Genomic DNA, 18,419 nt, shown 5'->3' on the forward strand with positions numbered 1-18,419 from the left:
ATGCTGTAGTCTGTTTCTTTAGAGCATCTCTATGCCGTGGAGGCTCCCTCCCATTATGAACTGTTCTGCAGGGTAAATATCTATGCAGTGCAAGGTCAACTATTATTTGAAACTTGAGGCATATGCAGTTCCTCTACATGCAACTGTTCTAGTCATTGCCCTGCAGGTTTCACAACGCACCTCTTCTGCTGCCTCAGAGGGACTCGAGCTACTGTCTGTTCAACTGCACTGATGATGGGTACATCTTTCAGTGCCAGAGCAAAGTTCAATCCTCTCTTGAGAACTGAGATCGCGTTAGTATCCAGTTCTATGTTCATGAGATTGATAATGGGCTTCCCCCTATCTTCAGAGGGCCGTTTCTCCAATATACGTTCGAAATTGGGTATCTTTCGCTGGGTGGACTTCTTTTGGGCATGGTCCACTGTGGCCCATGTGACACCATCAACCCAATCCCATGAGCAGGAACTGAATCAGTTGGCAAGTTGTAGATGTAGCTGGAAGAGTTCTTCATTGGTGGTATCCAGACACCACCGATTATAGTGAACTCTCTCTTGTACCTAAGCTAAGTTGGCATGTTTCTTGATTTTTCGGGTTGCTGCTGAGTGGATGTGGTGCTTTACCTTAATGGATGGCCAAGAGCATGCCCACAGTGCGGACGGTGGAGGGCGCACCCGAAGGGTGGGGGAGGGGTCTCTGATGTATACCTCACGCCTGCCGTCCCTTGGCAGTACAACAGCACATCTGATGATGGCAACAAAGTCAATTGTCAAAATATTGTGTCCTTTGTACATTCACGCCAGGCTGTTCACCCGAGATTTATTTCATTATGAAATACGCATGGAGAAATTGAAGAATCATATCTTCAGAAGAGGTTTATTTATTGCCATTAGATCCAATATATTTCCATCACAAGTGGGGTTCTTAACTATCTGTTCTAGGTAGTTTTCAGAGAAGGCATTTAGTAATGTTTGATAGGATGTCTTATCGTGCAGCTTCAATTTCTGTCTTATTGGATTTGAGTTTCTTGTCTACTGCAACAACTGCACAGCCTTCATTTCCTTTTAGCCTATGCTTTCGACACACACCAAAATGTTTGGGGAAAAAAGAAAAACATTTGACTTTGTACCACAATAACGATTATTAACAAAATTTCAGTTATATGGGATATCAAATAAAATGTGTGACTTGACTGAGAATTCCATGGTAAGAAGGATGTAGCATGTTATCTTGGACAGGGAGTACTTAAGTAAATTTATGTGCGCTCCATGGAAATGCACTGGTACCCTTGCTGGTGTGTATTAACCATCTGGCAGAGAATATTATGAGTAATCTCAGACTTTTCAAAGATAATACACTTGTCTATAGTGAAGTACTGGCAGAAAAAAGCTGCACAAATATTCAGTCAGATCTCAAAAAAAAAAAAAAAAAAAAAAAAAATTTCACAGTGATGCTAAGACTGGCTACTTACTTTAAATATTCAGAAATATAAAAGTGTGCACTTCGGGGAAAAAACCACTGCGACTACATTATATTCGAATCACAGACAGAATAGGTCAACTCGTACTATTACCTGGCTATAACAATTCATTGGAATATGAAGCTAAATGGTCACATAGGCTCTGTTGTAAATAACAATATGCTAGACCTTGGTTCATAAGTAGGATGCCATGAGAAAATGCAATTAGTAAAAGAGGCTGCTTACAAAAAGCTCATGTGACCCAGCCTTGAACATTGCTCAAGAGATATTAAACATACAAAAAGAATGGAAGTATCAGTATTTCCAGGTTTGGCTGACCCATGGGATGGAGAAACTGAATTGGCAGAAAATTGAAGATAAGATGCAAATTATCCCATGAAAGCCTACTGATGAAGTTTCAAGAATCAGCTGCAACTGACGTAACGTAAGCATGCAATTGAGATAATCGCCTATTATTAAAAAAAAAAAAAATGCACACCCAAATGAATATGATAAACAGATGCTGTCTTATCAGCCATTCCACCTACAGACTATGATCAGGGACAGACGAATCCTGTTACATTCCTGACAAGTAGAAACGTTCATTGTAAACATTCCTCTATTCTGGAGGTTCTATCCAAGTCCTAAATATCAACACAGTCAAGGTAAACATCAAGTTAAAAGTAAGACAGACAGTCTAGTACCATTTTTAATATAAATACAAAATTAGTTTTCAAAGTGGAGGGTGTTCTGTCAGTATTTTATACTAATGTTAGCTTTAGTAAGCACAAATTGTTTACGGCATAGCAGTTTAATGATAGTTAATTATTACTGTACTATCTAACAGATGATTATCTTTGTTAATGTATTAATAATCTCAATCCATATCACTGAATATACTACTTCATGGCAGTACCTATAAATAAATAGTACAACATCTGTGTGAGAATTTTTCTACTGGCAGGTGTATGCATATAATCCAGCTGATCCTCGCAGTTAAAGGAGGTATATTGGGGAAATAAATAGAGAGTAGCACCAGGGAGCGAAGTAACTTGTTTTGCAAAGATTTCTCAAATTGTCACAGGTATTGCACACAGTCATATGCACTGGGGACAGCTCAATGATCTCAAAACGAAAATTCAGTAAATATAGTTTTCTGTATTGCAGAACAGATAATATACCATAAATGCAAAGCATTCACATTAAACTCACCAGTCGTTTCTCCCTAAAGTCAATGCCGACCGTTGATATGAACTTTGAATTGAAAACCCCATCGGTGTATTGATACAGGAAACTAGTTTTCCCCACACCAGAATCACCAAGGGCGAGGAATTTTATCAGGTAGTCGTAATCCATTCTGTGTAACAGAAAATATAGTGCACTTTAAAGTGTATCAAAAATTTACAACATAATGCGATTTCTGCATATGGTAGTATAGATGGAAAGCCGCCGCTCAAATTGTACGTATCTTTCGAAAGTTAGTAATTTTCTAAACTCTGCTCACGTGGACATAAATCTTGTAGACAGTACACCATAAACTTTCGTAAATAAATTATTTCCTACCTGTTGCCTACGTCAACCGCTCCTTCTACTATAACCTGTTGGCTCATTTCTAAAAACAGAAATTTCGCTTCTTGAAAACAAAATGTTATTTCCTTCAGAAATCAGGCACGAATAATCAATCTTATGTATCCTTCAATTAAAGAAAGTTCTTGTATTTACTCATTAGAAGACTACACAGCACACACGGCTTCGGCGGATTATTTTATGTTATCTCTGCTTTATTGTCAGTAAGTACGTCAGGTCGTTCATGGTGGGGCAAGCCTCTAGCAGACGATGTTGATGTAAACGAGATTTCGTAATGATTGTTTTAAATATTAACTAAAAATGCCAAATCTGAGGTCTGAGGTAAATAGATCAGGAAAAGTAGAGTAATTTGCATATAAAATCATTGAGAAGTTTCGAGTAGTTTGGAGTAAGCTTGAGCCTTAGCGTGTAGTAAGTCAGCTAATGCGTCTCACACAACTCTTCATTCGTTGTTATGCGCAGAGTAGCACTGTTACATTACATATTTAAATTTTCAAAAGATTGTGAATAATCTGTTGTCATGTCGAGGTTTTTAAGAACCGCATGCAACACAACAAATTAAAACCGGTGGTATTATTTACGAAAAACTAGAAAATACAACCGTTCACGATTTAATATCGTTTTAATTGAGCGATATGAACTTACCCTCCTACGAGTAAATTACACGAATATAATTATGTCAAGCACTGTGACAGGCAATCAAGATACAAATTTGTCATGGACATTCTTGAGAAATTTAAACACTATCCGTGCCACGACTTACCCCTGATCCATACGTTTCATCAGCATTTAGTTACTGATTGTTTTGCAAAATTCGAAAACTCGCTAACACGAGGTCCAGGGCATAGAGGTGCAAAAGCTGCCAAGCTCATGTTAACAGTTACTTCAAATCTCCATATCAATGGTGAACTGACTAAAATAGCAACCAGTTTTGAGTCCAACGTGTAAAATTAACCACCCACTCAATTGTTTATGTATGGTTTCATGTAAAAGAATTAAGTGAATGGATTTACACTAGGAATAATACCTGTGATGTATAGAGATCTAAAGTGCCAATGAGGTGGGAATAAAATCACTTCAGATTACTGACTTTTTAAAATTGGGCCACTTAATTCCGCTGCTGTGTATGCCTCCAATGTACCTGTATCCAAGGCTTCTGTGTTATTTGTGTCCACCATGTCAGGTTAGACAGTTCATATTGTAGTGACTAGTTCCTTTCATGTTTGTTGTAGATTAGTGTTTAATCATTTCTGTAGCAGGAATATAGTTAGTTAATGTGCTTTCCTTCACTTTTAGGTTTTAAAATCTTTCAAAACACTTCACCAGGCCAGAAAACGTGTTTTCCAAGGTGATGAGGTTGCCCTTAATGGTAAGATAATTTGAATATTGTAATTACTGGTAAAATTGTTGCCAGTGTGCAATAAATAATAGTTTTGTAGAAGACTCAGTACTGCATATATGTTACACTGTTCTGTGAATCTGTAAACTGCAGAACATAGCTACATGCTCAGAGATTGATGTTCAACATAACTTTCAACCAAATGTTGGTCAAAGCTGTTGTCTATTGACCATTATAAGCCCAATTTACAGAAGACAATCATAGAACAGGTAAACTATTACAAATCAGAGTAATACATTTTTCATTGTTAAGAATTACTGAAGACAATGATATAAAATTGTAACATATATGTATATCTAAAAATGATGTGACTTACCAAACGAAAGTGCTGGCAGGTATATTTTAGATATATTTTTCCCATGTGGAATGTTTCCCTCTATTATATATATATATTGATATGTCTTTTACAATAAACTTCTCTGGTAACAATTTTTAAAATGACTAGGAGCACCATCACAAATAATGATGATCTTCTCTGCCCCCATTTGCAGTTAAAGAATTTTGCACATTGTGGGCAAAGCATGTTCTGAGTCATGTCCTGTGTCATCACTTATAACTGCAACACTTGTATTGTATTGTATTGTATTGTATTTATTGGTCCAGTAAATCTTGTGGTCTTGTTTTGAAAATATGTCACTCCTGTAATGTAAAAATGGTAACCTGGTCATTACTCCAATGGCACCCTTGAACTTCTTGTGAGAGTATTACAGACCAGTTCTCAGCAAAATCACAGTGAAGCACTAAACATAGTTCTTCAGCCTGTACACATCATTTCGCTTCTGCAATGTGTTGCAATTTCTTCAGATGCTGGTGTGTTACTGCTTTCACTGATCATTTACCAAGTTCATCAATGAAACTGTCAAAGGCAACAGTTTTCGTAATTAGTTTATTTTCCTCCCATGTTACATATGTAATTTCTGCAGAGTTATCTGCTACATCTTCCAGGACAAATGTCTGTAAAGACAGTCCTCCGTTTCCAGGGCAGTCGGGTTACTTTTCCTGTTTTCCTTCTAACAACAATCCATGTTGATTTGATTTTGTTGCCAGAATTGTTAATTTCGTCTCTAACATACATATTTCTTGATTTCCTTACAACTTTTCTCAGTGTGTTACAATAATTTTTATAGTGTAAAACTACTTCTGGATCTTTACTAGATCTTGATGTCTCATACAGTTTTCTTGTTCTTTCTGAAGACACTTTAATACCTGTAGTAATTGAAGTTTTTTTTTCTTTTTTTAAAGTAATTTTCTTTGGGAAACAATGTTCAAAAAGAGATATAAATTTATCAAGAAAAATATTGCAGTTATCAAACATTACTTAAACTTTCTCTGAAGTGCTCTATAGATACCAGGTTCAGTAACCACACACTTTTACTTAATGTTTTCCGAACTGTACATCCTGTTAGGTTTTGTAAGTTAATCAGTTGTGCATCATGGTCTGACAATCCATTTACCACAGAGAAAGCATGTGTTTTTTGATTAATTAATTAATTAATTTTACATCCTCTTTCTGTAGAAATACATTGTCTATTAGAGTGCTACTGTCTTGAGCTATACGTTTAGAGAATTTGATCACTGGTTCTAAGTTATATGTTGTTAATAACACTTCTAGTTCACTTTTCCTATCAGAACTACTTAGAAAGTGTACATTGAAGTCACCACAGATTAATTTTATGAAAATGGCAACTCCTCTTTTGTCCATCGTAGATCTACAAGTGTAAGATGCTAAATTATACCCATTTATACTGACACCATCGATCCCCATAGTTAGTGGCGTTCAGACAGAGTATATCAATCTCATTCTTATTTTTGATATCATCTAAACACACTAATAGCTCATCTACTTTACTTTTTCCCCCCTGATATTTTGATGAAGTAAGTTGATACTGCCCTTAATGTTGCCCCTATTTACTGTACATGAAGTTTCTTTTATTCTGTTTATCTTGATTGTTGTCTGTCTGGACTTTGGCTTTGACATAAAAAAAACTATCTGCCTGGACCAATTAACCACAGGGATCACCCTTGTGTGACGGTGCCCCCTCCCCCCTTACAGTTTCTGTTAATAGAGAAGCCGACTTATTTTTCCCTTCCTATTCAGGCGCAGGCCATGTGTAGTGTATCCCCACCTAACAATAGCATTAACTGGAACAACACTTATGTGATATTTTGCCAGTGTCTGGAGCATCCTGTTCAGCTCAGTGGTAACATGCCTTACAGCAGTGTTTACCCAGGGCTGATCATGGCGCTGAAAGACCTCCACAAAACCCACCTTTGTGTGCACAGTTTCTGCTCCTATGTTATCCTGGCCACTCCTGATACTGTATTGTATTCCTAATTGTGAAGATGGAATTTCTATTTTGAGGAGTGTGGTCAGTTTTGCTGTAGTGCTTTAATCCTTAGCTTTAGTAATTTTTCTGTGCTTTCTTGATGCGTAGAGCTTATGACTCGACTCCACTGACCATGGTTTCTTAACAGGACTAACACCTGTAGTTGACTGCTTCAGGATATTTAATTCTTCTTCTGTTGATGAAAAATGTGCATCATCTGCACCATGTGAAGCTTTGCCTTGTTCGTATACTATCATTGTTGTTATTCTGTCAAAACATTTTGAGCACAAAAAGTCGTCACTGGAAACATGTTCACTTTGAAACACAGTCTTCAAATGAGAACACTTATTCATAACCTGAACAAAGTCTGTTTTTTTATCTATCACTTTTTAATGGATATGCAAATAGTCAATACACTTCACTCTCCCGTGGCCCCAGTCAGAAGACATTTCAAACAGTCCCCTTCACAACTGGCAAATCCCTCACGAGAACACATAACTCACTGGATGGTCTCAGATTTCTTAGAAGCCTCTTCAGTAAACAAATCAGAACTGAACAACTACAATACAGAAACCTGCAATGAACAACCATGACAAAGAAACTGACAAGAAACTACAACAAAGTGTAAAAAATATGTACAACAATGAAAGTGAAAAGAAATAACTGCAACAAAGACAATAGAAATAATCATAAAGCAATTAACTTTCAAATAAAAAAACTCTGTTAAATATCTGGAACAGTTGCAGAGCTACAGCGTTTAAAGTTTTTTCTTTTTCTGAAATTTGCGTCTTTGAAGTTCGTCTGTGGAGGCCCTTATCTCTGGGCAGGAATTTTTTTGGAGAAAACAAAAAATACATGTTTCTTACTTACTCCTGAATTATGTTATGCTAAATTCAACAAGATCCAAGACCATGGAGGTAACCCCGCTGCCCAAAGCGATATGGATTATGCCCTATAATGAAGTACCATCTGAAAGAAGCTGCGTAAGTATTTAGTTAGATTTTAATAAGATTTGAAAGTGATGTAAAGACTGGCAACTCGCTTTAAATGTACAGAAATGTAAAATTGTGTAATTTAAAAAATGAAAAAAAGTATTCTATGACCACAATATCAATGAGTCATCCTTCGAATTGGCCAACTCATACAAGTACCTGGGTGTAATACTTTGTAGGGATTTGAAATGGAGTGATCACATAGGCCCAGTCATGGATAGTCTTCAATTTATTGGTAGAATACTTGGGAAGCACTATCAGTCTACAAAGAGATTGCTTAGAAATCACTCATGTGACCAATCTAGAATATTGCTCAAGTGTGTGGCACCCATAACAAATAGGACTAACAGAGGATGTTGATTGTATGTAGAGAAGGGCAGCTCGAATGGTCACAGGTTTGTTTGACATGTGGGAGAGAATTACAGAGATGCTGAAGGAACTGAACTGGGGAACTCTTGAAGATAGATGTAAACTATCCCAAGAAAATATATTAACAAATTTTCAAGAAACAACTTTAGATGATGACTCTAGGAATATACTGCAATGCCCTATGTCTCGTTCACGTGCGGATCGTGAGGGTGAGAAAGTATAATTACAGCATGCCCAGAGGCATTCAGACACTCATTCTTCCTGTGCTCTGTATGTGAATGGAACAGGAAGAATTCCTAATAACTTTCTCAATGGAACATACCCTCAACTATGCACTCCACAGTGGTTTGTAGAGTATAGATGTCAATGTAGATGACAATAATACTACAGGTAAAATATTACAAATCTGTATAATGATACCAGAAAAGGAAAGTTGCTACTCACCATAAAACAGAGATGCTGAGTCGTGATAGGCACAACAAAAAGATTCACAAAATTAAAGCTTTCGGCCATTAACGCTTTTGTCAGCAGTAGACACACAAAACAAAGTTCACAAAATGTCCGACAGATAGTGCTGGACAGCAAAACGTCAGTGACTGCGCATGACAATCATGTATAAAAGGAGCTGTAATGAGAGAGAGAACCAGATGTGCCAGCAGTTGCAGCATGTTGACGTTACCTGAAAAGGCACTTTTAGTGAAGCTATATTATCAGAATGGGGAATGTGCTAGTTCAGCGTTACGATGCTATCGCCATAGGAAGGGGATTCGAACGGTTAAAGGTCCATTGACAAATGCAGCTGTGGCAAGAATGATTTCGAAGTTCGAAGCCACGGTTTTTTTTAGACGATACACACCGTAGTGATTGACCGAGCACAAGGTGTAATGCTGCTGAGACAGTTCAGGAAGAAATGGAGACTGTAGCGGATTTGTCTGTGCACAGGGAAGTCAGCGCTCGTACAGTCGCACGTCGCACCGGCATTCCATACACTACTGTTTGGTTGGAACTGAGGCGTATCCTCCGATGCTATCCATACAAAAATCCATTGGCATCATGAACTGTTAGCTGGCAATTTAGTGAAGCAGAGGGCATTTGCGGTGTGGGTATTTCAAAAGATGGCAGAAGATGATGATTGGTTGAGTAACATGTTGTGGACCGACAAAGCTCACTTCATGCTTCGAGGGTCTGTCAACGTCCACAACTGCAGAATTTGGGCTACCAAAAATCCTAGAACTGTTGTGGAAACTCCACTGCACGACGAGAAAGTCACGGTATGGGTTGGATTTATCACATATACCGTTATCGGGCCTTTTTTCTTCGAGAAAATTCTGGTGTTGTAACTGATGACGTGGCAGGTGAGAGGTACGCCAATATGTTACAGAATCGCATCATCCCCAGCCTGGCTGATAAACACCTGTTGGAACGTACGATGTTAATGCAGGATGGCACTCCACCCCATATTGCTAGACGCGTGAAAGATCTCTTGCACGCGTTGTTTGGTGATGATCGTGTGCTCCGCCGCCACTTTCGTCATGCTTGGCCTCCCAGGTTCCCAGACCTCAGTCCGTGCGATTATTGGCTTTGGGATTACCTGAAGGCGCAAATGTATCTTGATCGACCAACATTTCTAGGGATGCTGAAAGACAACACCCGACGCCAATGCCTCATCATAACTCCGGACATGCTTTACAGTGCTGTTCACAACATTATTCCTCGACTACAGCCATTGTTGAGGAATGATGGTGGACATATTGAGCATTTCCTGTAAAGAACATCATCTTTGCTGTGTCTTACTTTGTTATGCTAATTATTGCTATTCTGATCAGATGAAGCGCCATCTGTCAGACATTTTTTGAACTTTTGTATTTTTTTGGTTCTAATAAAACCCCATGTCATTCCAAGCATGTGTGTCAATTTGTACCTCTCTATCTACATTATTCCATGATTTATTCAGTTTTCAAATTTATACTGACTTTTTGATCACCTGGTACATACTCTGCAGGCTACTGTATGGTGCATGATGGAGGGTACCCTGTACCACTAGTCATTTTTCCTCCGATTCTATTTGCAAATAGAGCGAGGGGAAAATTGTGTGTAAAAGCCTCTGTAGAAGCCCAAATTTCTTGCATCTTATCTTCATGGTTCTTACATTAAAAGTACATTGGTGGCAGTAGAACCATTCTGCAATTGATCTCAAATGCTGGTTCTTTAAATTTGTGCATAGCAGACCACCTCGGAATTGCTTCAATGTCTTCCTTTAATCTGACCTAGTGGGGATCCCAAACACATGAACAGTACTCAAGACTGGGTCACACTAGCATTCTATACGCCGTCTCCTTTATGGATGGGTTACAATTTCCCAAAATTCTCCAAATGAAACACTATTACCAACCTGACACGCTAGTTCCAGTTTATATAACTCTGCAATGTTATGTCTAGATACTCATCAAAGTGACTGTGTCAGGCTGCGCCCTTCTAATGCTGTATTCAAATGTTACTGGCCTATTTTTCCTACTCATCTACGTTAACTTACATTTTTTACACTTATAGCAAGCTGTTATTCATCACACCAACTGGAAATTTTGTTTAAGTCATTTTCTATATTCTTTCAGTCACTCAACAATGACACTTTCCCATACACTACAGTGTCATTACCAGACAGCCATAAATTGCTGCTCACCCTGCCTGACAGATCCTTTATGTATATAGAGAATAAAAGCGGTCCTATCACACTTTTCTCTGGTGGCGCTCCTGATACCTTTGTTTCTGATAAATATTCACCATCGAGGACCACATATCGACTTCTGTTGCTTAAAAAGTCTTTGAGCCACGCACATATCTGGGAACCTAAACCCTATGCTCGGACCTTCGTCAATAATCTTCAGTGGAGAAACATGTCAAGTGCTCTCTGCAAAACTAGGAATATGGAATCTGCCTGTTCTCTGACACTATTTATCACTTACAGTGGAGTAGGTTTAGTCATTAAATACACATTTTACTTCTAGTCAGTACCCTAAACTAATGTTTTCTGTCCAATCCCAATACAAAGGAGCAAAAGCCGTCATTGAGTACACACCGAAGGTATACTTAAATATCCCTGCCAATGACTGATATTGATTGTCATCACCAGGAGAATGTGTTGCATGTCGTGTGGACTGAGCTGCTCACAGCATCAGAGCCATGATTCGGACTGGCACAGCCCTCTGCATGAGCTACTATCAGTCACACTGTACTGTTTATTAGACTTTGACCCTGTGATGAAGTTTCTTGTTCTCATTATTGGTTTTATTAAATGTTCTGCTCTTGGCAAATGTGGCTTTGTTTACGGATTACATGTTCATATCAGGAGCAGGCAGGAAATATACCAATAGTGAAAACCAAACAATCTGAAAACAAACCAGTGTCATTGTGCACATAGTGGTTTGATGATAGACTCGGAACTTCATAGAGCACAGATCAAGTGCTGCGGTTGTCTAGTGTGTGGCTTTTGTAAGGGTTAGTGACACTGCCAATGCGACATGTCAGTGTCACTCTTTTTTTGAGGAGGGGAGGGGGCTACTCTTCTATGTAACATAACTGAGTTGCTGTTGCTATCACTGCTAAAATATTGACACTGTTTTCAAGAAATTTTGTAGCATGGGTGTTTCAAAAATCAGTTGCTGCTCTTAACTTGAAAATTATTAAAGAGCAAGATTTTGGAGAGGCTGCAGTCTTTGCCACTCTATGTCTGAGTATATATCCATCCAGCAGGCCTTTAGTGTTTGCTTTGGTGTCAAAAACACTCAATTTGCTTTTGACATAAAGTCGTACTCTACAGATTTATATCTAGCCAGTGTCTTGAGCATGATAAAGAAGGAACAGCAGTTTTCTTTACATTTCACATTATTCATTATTGTGATTACTGCATCAGAATACATAAAACAGAATGGAGAAGGGAAAAAAAAATCTGAAAACTTTGGAAGAATCGTTGAATATTTGACAATCATTTGTGGTAGTCACTACTTATGTGACACCACGGCTCTGTGCGGTCAAGACATGCACAATATTTCATTGTTTATTAATTTTATTAAAATGGTTTTTTCTTTTTGTTATTTCTCTAAAACGGTTGTGGTTGTGATTGTGGTTGTTGTTGTGTTTTCATTCTGAAGACTTGTATGATATAGCTCTCCATCCTACTCTCTCCTGTGCAAGCCTCATCATCTCTGAATAAGTACTGCAACACACATCCCTTTTAACCTGAAACACACATCCCTTTTGACCTGCTTCCTGTATTCATCTTGTGGTCTACCTCTATAATTTTCACCTCCCTCCCCCTCCCTACTAAATTGGTGATCCCTTGATGTCTGGGAATGTGTCCTGTCAACCAATCTCTTCTTATAGTCAAAATATGCCACTAATTTCTTTTTCTGCCCAATTCTGTTCGGTACCACATCATTAATTACACATTCTACCCATATAATCTTCAGCATTCTTCTGTAGCACGCCACATTTCAAAAGCTTCTATTCTCTTCTTCTGTGAACTTCTTACTGTCCAAGGCTACATTCCAGACAAATGCTCCCAGAAAATACCTCCTAACACTAAAATTTATAGTTGATGTTAACAAATTTCTCTACTTCAGAAAAGTTTTTCGTGCCATTGCTTGTCTGCATCTCTCTCCTTCCGCCATCAGCATTTATTTTGCTGCCCAAACAGCAAAACTCATCTGACAGCAAAACTCATCTGCTACTTTTAACATCTCATTTCCTAATGTAGCTCCCCTCAGCATTACCCGAGGGACTAGATAAAAAAATGAGACACTAAATTAATGTTTCTAAATGTGCATCACTCTTTTCATTATTTCCTAACTGTGTGTCAGATATGCGACATTAATGTTCTGTCCTGCCCTTCCCCCACCCTCACCAACATAAGATGGCAAATGGGCCTCAGTTGTCTCCATTTTATCATAATTTTGCATCATTTTGTGTTTTCACAATATAAAGTAGTTATACGAAAATATTAAATTTTGGTATTGACTAATCTTTGCTGAGAAGTTTATTAATAACATTTTATTTGGTTGCAGCTGCCCGCACAAAAATCAATGAGGAGTACCGAAAAAACAAACATGTGACAGATGTGTCAGCTGTGCAAGAGGTAAACAGAATTAGCATCATGGGTGTACATGTGTTTACTGTAATTTTTTTCAGCTGTTTCTCTACATGATCTCATTGGCTAGGGAAAGCTAGATTGCAGTTGTTTTCCAAGACAGGTAATTAATTTTGCATCACATTCAGCACTCTTCCCAGTCTCGATTCTGAATAAAAACTATGCCAAAAAGAGAAACAAACTCAGTTTGAACATCTGCAGAAGTTTATCTCGAAGTACAATACGGTAGAACCTCACTAATCTGGCCTCGTATAATCTAATTCCCTGCTTAGTCTGACCATCCCGTGTTTGGTGTCTGTTGATACAGACTGGCCGCTGCTGCAGTCAAGTCTGGACTTGTCGATGATTCATCGTCTGTGATATTGGCCGTTGCTGGGTGCAATACTTTAATCAGTTTTAGTATCAAGTAGCTTGTTTTTAACTCAATAAATATTATTGTCCAAGCATTTGTTTTATCAATTAATGACAGTGTTGTTCTTTCATATTAAAGTATCTAAACCCAAATTGTTGTTGTTGTGGTCTTCAGTCCTGAGACTGGTTTGATGCAGCTCTCCATGCTACTCTATCCTGTGCAAGCTTCTTCATCTCCCAGTACCTACTGCAACCTACATCCTTCTGAATCTGCTTAGTGTACTCATCTCTCGGTCTCCCTCTACGATTTTTACCCTCCACACTGCCCTCCAATGCTAAATTTGTGATCCCTTGATGCCTCAAAACATGTCCTACTAACCGATCCCTTCTTCTAGTCAAGTTGTGCCACAAATTTCTCTTCTCCCCAATCCTATTCAATACCTCCTCATTAGTTACATGATCTATCCACCTTATCTTCAGTATTCTTCTGTAGCACCACATTTCGAAAGCTTTTATTCTCTTCTTGTCCAAACTAGTTATTGTCCATGTTTCACTTCCATACATGGCTACACTCCAAACAAATATTTTCAGAAATGACTTCCTGACACTTAAATCTATATTCGATGTTAACAAATTTCTCTTCTTCAGAAACGCTTTCCTACATTTTATATCCTCTCTACTTCGACCATCATCAGTTATTTTACTTCCTAAATAGCAAAACTCCTTTACTACTTTAAGTGTCTCATTTCCTAATCTAATTCCCTCAGCACACCCGATTTAATTGGACTACATTCCATTATCCTCGTTTTGCTTTTGTTGATGTTCATCTTATATCCTCCTTTCAAGACAATGTCCATTCCGTTCAACTGCTCTTCCAAGTCCTTTGCCGTCTCTGACAGAATTACAATGTCATCGGCGAACCTCAAAGTTTTTACTTCGTCTCCATGAATTTTAATACCTACTCCAAATTTTTCTTTTGTTTCCTTTACTGCTTGCTCAATATACAGATTGAATAACATCGGGGAGAGGCTACAACCCTGTCTCACTCCTTTCCCAACCACTGCTTCCCTTTCATGCCCCTCGACTCTTATGACTGCCATCTGGTTTCTGTACAAATTGTAAATAGCCTTTCGCTCCCTGTATTTTACCCCTGCCACCTTTAGAATCTGAAAAAGAGTATTCCAGTCAACATTGTCAAAAGCTTTCTCTAAGTCTACAAATGCTAGAAACGTAGGTTTGCCTTTTCTTAATCTTTCTTCTAAGATAAGTCGTAAGGTCAGTATTGCCTCACGTGTTCCAACATTTCGACGGAATCCAAACTGATCCTCCCCAACGTCCGCATCTACCAGTTTTTCCATTCGTCTGTAAAGAATTCGCGTTAGTATTTTGCAGCTGTGACTTATTAAACTGATAATTCGGTAATTTTCACATCTGTCAGCACCTGCTTTCTTTGGGATTGGAATTATTATATTCTTCTTGAAGTCTGAGGGTATTTCTCCTGTCTCATACATCTTGCTCACCAGCTGGTAGAGTTTTGTCATGACTGGCTCTCCCAAGGCCGTCAGTGGTTCTAATGGAATGTTGTCTACTCTGGGGGCCTTGTTTCGACTCAGGTCTTTCAGTGCTCTGTCAAACTCTTCACGCAGTATCGTATCTCTCATTTCGTCTTCATCTACATCCTCTTCCATTTCCATAATATTGTCCTCAAGTACATCACCCTTGTATAAACCTTCTATATACTCCTTCCACCTTTCTGCCTTCCCTTCTTTGCTTAGAACTGGGTTGCCATCTGATATTCTTGATATTCATACATGTGGTTCTCTTCTCTCCAAAGGTCTCTTTAATTTTCCTGTAGGCAGTATCTATCTTACCCCTAGTGAGATAAGCTTCTACATCCTTACATTTGTCCTCTAGCCATCCCTGTTTAGCCATTTTGCACTTCCTGTCGATCTCATTTTTGAGACGTTTGTATTCCTTTTTGCCTGCTTCATTTACTGCATTTTTATATTTTCTCCTTTCATCAATTAAATTCAATATTTCTTCTGTTACCCAAGGATTTCTATCAGCCCTCGTCTTTTTACCTACTTGACCCTCTGCTGCCTTCACTACTTCATCCCTCAGAGCTACCCATTCTTCTTCTACTGTATTTCTTTCCCCTATTCCTGTCAATTGTTCCCTTATGATCTCCCTGAAACTCTGTACAACCTCTGGTTCTTTCAGTTTATCCAGGTCCCATCTCCTTAATTTCCCACATTTTTGCAGTTTCTTCAGTTTTAATCTACAGGTCATAACCAATAGATTGTGGTCAGAGTCCACATCTGCCCCTGGAAATGTCTTACAACTTAAAACCTGGTTCCTAAATCTCTGTGTTACCATTATATAATCTATCTGATACCTTTTAGTATCTCCAGGGTTCTTCCACGTATACAACCTTCTTTCATGATGCTTAAACCAAGTGTTACCTATGATTAAGTTGTGCTCTGTACAAAATTCTACTAGGCGGCTTCCTCTTTCATTTCTTAGCCCCAATCCATATTCACCTACTATGTTTCCTTCTCTCCCTATTCCTACACTCGAATTCCCGTTACCCATTACTATTAAATTTTTGTCTCCCTTCACTATCTGAATAATTTCTTTTATTTCATCGTACATTTCTTCGTCATCTGCAGAGCTAGTTGGCATATAAACTTGTACTACTGTAGTAGGTGTGGGCTTCGTATCTATCTTGGCCACAATAATGCGTTCACTATGCTGTTTGTAGTAGCTTACCCGCATTCCTATTTTCCTATTCATTATTAAACATACTCCTGCATTACCCCTATTTGATTTTGTGTTTATAACCCTGTAGTCACCTGACTAGAAGTCTTGTTCCTCCTGCCACCGAACTTCACTAATTCCCACTATATCTAACTTTAACCTATCCATTTCCCTTTTTAAATTTTCTAACCTACCTGCCCGATTAAGGGATCTGACATTCCACGCTCCGATCCGTAGAACGCCAGTTTTCTTTCTCCTGATAACGACATCCTCTTGTAGTCCCCGCCCAGAGATCCGACTATTTTACCTCCGGAATATTTTACCCAAGAGGATGCCATCATCATTTAATCATACAGTAAAGCTGCATGTCCTCGGGAAAAATTACGGCTGTAGTTTCCCCTTGCTTTCAGCCGTTCGCAGTACCAGCACAGCAAGGCCGTTTTGGTTAATGTTGCAAGGCCAGATCAGTCAATCATCCAGACTGTTGCCCCTGAAACTACTGAAAAGGCTGCTGCCCCTCTTCAGGAACCACACGTTTGACTGGCCTCTCAACAGATACCCCTCCATTGTGGTTGCACCTACGGTACGGCCATCAGTATCGCTGAGGTACGCAAGCCTCCCCACCAACGGCAAGGTCCATGGTTCATGGGGGAGAAACCCAAATTATGGCACCAAATAAATGTAAACATATCATGCTCTTTGTACAATTGGACATTCAGGCCAGTGATGTGAGTGAATGGCCCAGTACAGCCAATGTTGACTGCACAGTGGAAGCAAAATAACTGATGACCAGACTTGATGCTGTAACTATAGCAACTGATGAGAATGAGAAAGATGATGATAACGGAGTCAATGAAACTGCAGCTCGAGTATCGCATACAGGTGCTAAAATGCATTTGATATAGCCCTTCAGTACATCAAATAAAGTTGTACGTTTAACCCAGTAGACATTTTGCAGATTAGGAAATGATGGAACATTGCAGCAAAATCAGTGTTGTCATCTGGTAAGCAAAAGAAGATTACAGACCTCTTTCATCCTGCTTAAGAGCAGAATATTTCTTACAGTGTGATTTCTTATATTTTAAATAGTCAAGTGCAAATTATTTGTGTGTCAATACAGTACTGGAATAAGGTATGCACAGTTGTTAAACTTTCACTCACAGTAACAATATCTTACTGTATGATACAGACACATTTTGTAGTACAGGAACTATTCTACTTTATACTTTTGTGTAAGATTTTTTAGTGTCTCAGCATTTTATTTTTGTTTTGTTACTATTTTAACATGGAACAGTATTTCAGACAGTATTTCCAGTTGCAAATTAAAGTTGCACTGTACTGTATTGTGATGTTATGGATCAATAAAAGAGTTCCTCTGACAGTCCCAGTCCCATAGAGGATGGATTAGCGAGGTTATGCTGTAGTTACTGCCAACAGTGGATGGTTGTCAACCCTTACCAATGAAAAAGATAAGAACACAACTGTAACAGTACCATATTACTTCTATCACTTAATTACTCACATTTGAATGGCTACTCATAATTAGTACTACACAGTGAAACAACAAAAATCTGCTGCTTCACTACTTTTGGTTAACAGCTTACATACTATTCAGCAATGAGCCACATCTTTCTCTTGACACCCATATTGTCCGCATTAACCAAGTGAAAAATAACACTTGTATTTATGCTTCCTCAAAATATGATCTGAGGTCACCTGTCTCCTACTGAACTTACAAGAGCAATTCAACCCCTGGCTAAACCCACTGACCTGCCATGACCCTCGTAGCCAACCAAAACAAAATAAAAATAATGCACTCATCCCACAATGAAGATACTGTAGGCATTGTTCTTCCTCCTGCTATCACAATATGGCGTGGTGACAGGCTTAGAGGTCCACAGAGGTGGTTGTGACGGGGAAAAGGGCCCAGTGGAAATACTGTTGATAGTAAAGAATAACTTCATTTAATACACTCTTTGCAGGACATCCACAACTGTGGTTAAAATTTTTCATGATGAATAAATCCACTCCAGTTGTT

General features: G+C 38.6%; 2 protein-coding genes across 3 annotated transcripts in view; one reads left to right on the top strand and one right to left on the bottom strand.

Annotated features, from left to right (window-relative positions):
- Positions 1 to 3,102, bottom strand: part of LOC126293383 (ras-related protein Rab-27A-like) — a 90,009-nt gene extending 86,907 nt beyond the window's left edge. Inside the window, exons 1-2 of the mRNA XM_049986590.1 lie at positions 3,020 to 3,102; positions 2,669 to 2,813 (exon numbers count right to left, since the gene is read on the bottom strand). Coding sequence (XP_049842547.1) covers positions 2,669 to 2,813; positions 3,020 to 3,066 — 192 coding nt within the window. The 5' untranslated portion in view covers positions 3,067 to 3,102. The remainder of the gene's footprint in view (positions 1 to 2,668; positions 2,814 to 3,019) is intronic.
- A 142-nt stretch (positions 3,103 to 3,244) lies between these two features.
- The window catches only part of LOC126293384 (complex III assembly factor LYRM7), a 29,994-nt gene continuing 14,819 nt past the window's right edge, over positions 3,245 to 18,419 (top strand). The window contains exons 1-3 of one of the 2 annotated variants that reach the window (XM_049986592.1): positions 3,245 to 3,364; positions 4,340 to 4,412; positions 13,191 to 13,261. In XM_049986592.1, the coding sequence (XP_049842549.1) occupies positions 3,344 to 3,364; positions 4,340 to 4,412; positions 13,191 to 13,261 (165 nt within the window). In that variant the 5' untranslated portion in view covers positions 3,245 to 3,343. Of the gene's footprint in view, positions 4,227 to 4,339; positions 4,413 to 13,190; positions 13,262 to 18,419 lie in introns of both variants that reach the window. The other variant, XM_049986591.1, reaches the window with a different exon arrangement.

Source organism: Schistocerca gregaria, chromosome 10, assembly GCF_023897955.1.
Source record: "Schistocerca gregaria isolate iqSchGreg1 chromosome 10, iqSchGreg1.2, whole genome shotgun sequence".
Taxonomy (NCBI): Eukaryota; Metazoa; Arthropoda; class Insecta; order Orthoptera; family Acrididae; genus Schistocerca; species Schistocerca gregaria.